At 45.8% G+C, this 4,591-nt stretch overlaps 1 protein-coding gene across 1 annotated transcript; it reads right to left on the reverse strand.

The window, feature by feature from the left end:
- Window positions 1–755: 755 nt before the first annotated feature.
- Window positions 756–2,264, reverse strand: LOC102373996 (ATP-dependent DNA helicase pif1-like). Its single transcript, XM_025208812.1, has 2 exons — window positions 2,255–2,264; window positions 756–1,333 (listed from the first exon to the last, which is right to left on the reverse strand). The coding sequence occupies exons 1-2, from the start codon at window positions 2,262–2,264 to the stop codon at window positions 756–758; spliced, it is 588 nt and encodes a 195-aa protein (XP_025064597.1).
- Between the last annotated feature and the right edge of the window lie 2,327 nt (window positions 2,265–4,591).

Consider the following 4,591-nt stretch of genomic DNA (forward strand, 5'->3'; position numbering starts at 1 on the left):
GATGAAAAGGTTTTTGCCATTGCCAACATAGAGTTGGCCATGAGAAAAGCATGGACTTCACAGGCTGAGGCCAACAACTTTGAGTGATTGTCCCTGTGCCTTGTTGATGCTCATGGCAAAACTGAGGCAGTTTTAAATTGATATGGCAGGTCAGAGGGAAAGATTGCAATACATGGAATGAAGACATCCTGTCCTGCTGCATGGCCAGTCATGATGGTGGCTTCAATGACATGTGGCATGAGCTTCTTGACAGCCAATTTTGATCCATTGCAGAGTGCTGGTGGGTCCAGATTCCTGAGAAGAACGATGGGTGCACCAATCTTTAGCTCCAGACTGTGGGAAGGCACACCCGGTGGTTCGAGAGAGTTGAGAAATTCTGTTGGGCAGTTGACTGACGCATTGGTGTCTGAGACAGTGTCCACTGACTTGTATTTTTGCACAGTGCCAAGCAGTTGAGAAAGGTCTTTGTTTATGGTATTGACCGCATCATTTTTTGGTGCTGGGATGGCTCCTTGGCATAACCACTTGTGGTCATGAAAGTGATGTGCAATATTTGGAAAAATTGCCTCTTTCAGTTCTTGAAGTGTTGCAACTGTTTTCCCAATGTTGTTCATTAAGATAGTTCCATCTTGATTCTCAGATACCATGGCCCCATTTCCCAGTTTGAGCAGGATTGCAGCAAACTCTCCAGCAGATGCATCATCTGTTAGATGCACTCGCATGTTGGTCATGAGGCTGAGTCGCTGAATGATTTTTCAAATGTATGAAGCTTTGAGGCAGGCCTGCAGTTCATCAGCTTTGGGTACATGTGGAATGACTGGCAGTGTCTGTTGAAAATCCCCAGCCAACACCAGAGTCACTCCTCCCATTGTTTTGTCATTATGTTGAAGATCTTGGAGGGTGCGATCAAGAGCTTCTAAGGCAGCTTTGTGAAACATTGTGGACTCATCCCAGACAATGAGCTGGCACTCCTGCAGGACCTTTGCTTTGCCAGTACCCCTGGCAATGTTGCAGGTTGATGCCTCTGCACTTGCCAGATTTAAGGGCAACTTGAAGGCTGAGTGAGCTGTTCTTCCTCCTGTCAACAGTGTGGCAGCAATGCCTGATAATGTCACTGCAAGGGCAATCCTGTTTGTAAGCCGGATTTTGGCCAAAAGAAGATTGAAGAGAAAAGTTTTCCCTGTTCCACCTGGAGCATCCAGAAAGAAGATGCCACCACTCCCATTGAAAACTGCTTGAGTAATCTTGTTGAAGGCTTCTCTTTGGTCTGAGACCAGACTTGGCTTATTATCCTGTATGTATTTAGTAGGCTGGTCAATGTTGTAGCTGGTCTCTCTCAAAATTTCATTTATCCGCTCATTATCATTGTCTCATTCTGGGTCAGGAAGACCACAAGTTTGGAGGTCAGAGCCACCCAAAGCCTTGATCTTGTCCTCAATGATAATGAGAGCTCGATTGAAGATGGCATTGCTGTAGTCCAGTTCAAGGTTTGGATTTTGCACTTGTGCCTGATGCGAAATATCCTATGCCAGATTCTCCTTGTGGTTGTCCCATAGTTGTTGAGGATTTGACACGGCACATAACTGCAGTATGATGGCAAACAGGTTTTGCAGCATCCCTGGTGACTGAGTTGCAGCTGCCTCTTCCAATGTGCTGTTCCAGTGTGTATCATCCTCCAGGAGTCCTCTGAGCTGGCAAGCCTGTTTGGAAATTTCACAGATTGTAGCATCCACTGTTCACAAGTCCTCAAATGATGTTGGACCCATGACCTCATGCAGAAGCAGTCTCAGGTAAAAGCATTCAAAATTGTTTGGATGTACAGTATACACATGACCAAGTGCATCACTGGCTTTGATGTCTGGCTGGTCTGGCATATTTTGTCCTGCTTTGTGGAGGGCCCACTTCTTGATGCCAACATTCCATGTAGTACCTGGGTACCTGATGATACAACAGTGTCTGAGCGAATTCATCATCCCTGCAGAGATTGAAGAAAGCAGTGAGAGTTGTGTCTTGTGGAACCTGGGCACGTTCATGTGCATTTTCCTCACTGAAGTACACTCTTTGGCCGTTCTCAAGACACACACTGAGATGAAGCACTGTGGGATGTTGCTTTTGGACTGGGAAGTTGAGGATCCTCCAGATGGCTTCATTGGTGCTGATGCATCTCCCCAATTCATATTGCCACACCTCATCATGCACAGTCCCATCCCTTGTGAGGCCAAACACAGCCATGTCAGATCCTTTGTTGACATACCTGCAGACATATTTGAACGATTTCACAGAGTGGCAGTACTCAGCATTGATGTGTGCATTGAAGAGTCATGAGAGGAGTGGACAGTATGGAACAATCCATCTGTTGTCAACTTGAACCTCAGAACTATGAACTTTGATGGTTGTTGTGAATCCACCATCTTCCGGTTTTCTCCGATGATACAGTGGGTATCCATCTTGTTCAGTCTGTGTCTCTTTCAGAAGATCGTGTGGGAACCTTTTTGTGCATTTATTATCTTTCATGCATGGTGAGTTTGGATTGATGCTTCCACAGAGACCATGCACCATCTGTGTTTTGACAATGCTGAACAGAAGCAGATCAATTTCTGGATCTGGAAGTTCAGCACCGATGAAGTCATCCACTCTGTGGACATGAAGTTCATCCTGAAGCCACAGCAGAATGTGGGCACATGGCAGGCCACGCTTTTGCCACTCAGTTGTGTACATGTAGCACTGAATGGCTCCAAAAATCTTTCCCTTATTGATGAGATTCATTAATGCCTTCACTTTTTGTCGGAATACTCTTGGCAGCAAAACATGCCAATCCTGTGGTTTTTGGCCTAGCATCAGTTCATTAGCCACTTCCACCCAAGCTGGGTTGCAGGTGAAGGTAATGAAGAGATCAGGGCAGCTATAGTTTTGCACATATGTCATGGCATCCTGAGTGTGCTCATGCATGTAGTGAGGCCCATCTATGAAACTGGAAGGCAAGATGACCAATTGGCCAACATTGGCAGCATCTCCATCATTGTTCATGGCATCCCTGAGGTGAACATAGTTTTCAACTCTGAGTTTCTTTTGCTTCATTCGAATGAATCTCAACCCTTCTGCTTCAATTTTGGCATACATGTCCACAGCAAATTGGTGGAAGAGATCTTTGCACACAAGATGTGACTGAAACTTCTAGCTCACAGCATCATCCTGTAGGCATAAAAGTCCATGGCAGCAATCTTCTTTTGAGTTGGCAGCCCCATTGCTGGGTTTGTTTGTTGCAGCTGAAAATGGTAGCCATCATCACCCTGCCAGAAAATTAGTGGATACTGAAGTGATTGGTGTGTCTCAGCAATTCTCTGAAGGGAGTTGTTCCTGAGTTGCAACACAATGTCTTGATTGCCATGTTGTTCACCAGCCAGAATGACAGCCACTTCTGATGTTGTGGGTGCATTGAAGCGCCGCTCATGCTCACCAGCTGGAGTTTTGTCTGCATGAATGACAACATTATATTCTGGAGTCATCTTCTCCATGGCACCCTTGAAACTGTGAACTCAGTTGTTTTCCTTGTGGAGCATGTCTTGCAACTACAACACTACCTGCAGGTTGGTTAGAATGACATTGTTGCAACACTGTTCAGCCTGCTTTGTACTGTCACCCATGAAGTAGATCTACAGGAATTTGGGCTCTTCATTTGGGAGTGGCATCAGACTGCCAATCCGATGATAAACATGGCCCTGCACTTTAAATGTGGGCATGTAGCCAGATTCTCTGATGTCTTTTGTGGTGCCAAAAAATGTCATTTGGAAGCATGAGTTATATCTTCTAATGTTGCTTTGGAAACGATGCGCATCTGGAGTGTTGCCTGTCAATATATGAAGGGGCTCAGGAGGATCATTCATTTGGGGCAGTTGAACCTTGCCACTGTTGCAGCATATCCCTGGAGCTTCTCCTTTCCATCTCATTGCAAGGCAGTCTCTGCAAGAAGTCGCCATTGAGCCAAATGCAACTAATGGATCAGAACCGTAATCCAAGGCTGGATTGTAGAAGAATGCAAAGTATTCTTTTTCCCGCCAGGGCCAGTTCCTGGCTGCAGCCATTGCTACTCTGTTTGCAGCTTGCTATGCAGGAGCTTCAGTTGCTCTGGCTGCAGCCATTGCTGCTCCATTTGTTTCTCATCTTGCAACTTGCTGCTCTGGAGTCTCAGCTGCTCTGGCTGCAGCTTTTGCAAATCGATTTTTGGCAAGTTTACTTCTTGTAGATTGCCTTACAGGAAATGCCTCTCACAACCCCCTAATCAGTCCCTGAGAAGGCCCAGTACGATTTTCTCCCTGGACCTTCTTTAAGCCCTCACTCCGCTTGTGAGTACTCCCAGGTCCTGTTAACCAGTCCCAACCACAGCCCTTAGGGGAATACTCCTACATGCGGAGCCTTTTCCAGCTGTACTGATTGACTTTGGCCAGGAGCTTTGAGCTTTGCTAAATAATGTTTTGCACATGCAAATTTATTTTGCTTCCTGGGGCTGACCTGTCACAAGGGGGTTATGGAGTATAGATCAAAAAAATTGGTGAAAAATTTCTTGAGCCAAATAAAAAAAATAGCACCCAGG

Source organism: Alligator sinensis, unplaced genomic scaffold, assembly GCF_000455745.1.
Source record: "Alligator sinensis unplaced genomic scaffold, ASM45574v1 scaffold195_2, whole genome shotgun sequence".
In the NCBI taxonomy this organism is placed as follows: domain Eukaryota; kingdom Metazoa; phylum Chordata; order Crocodylia; family Alligatoridae; genus Alligator; species Alligator sinensis.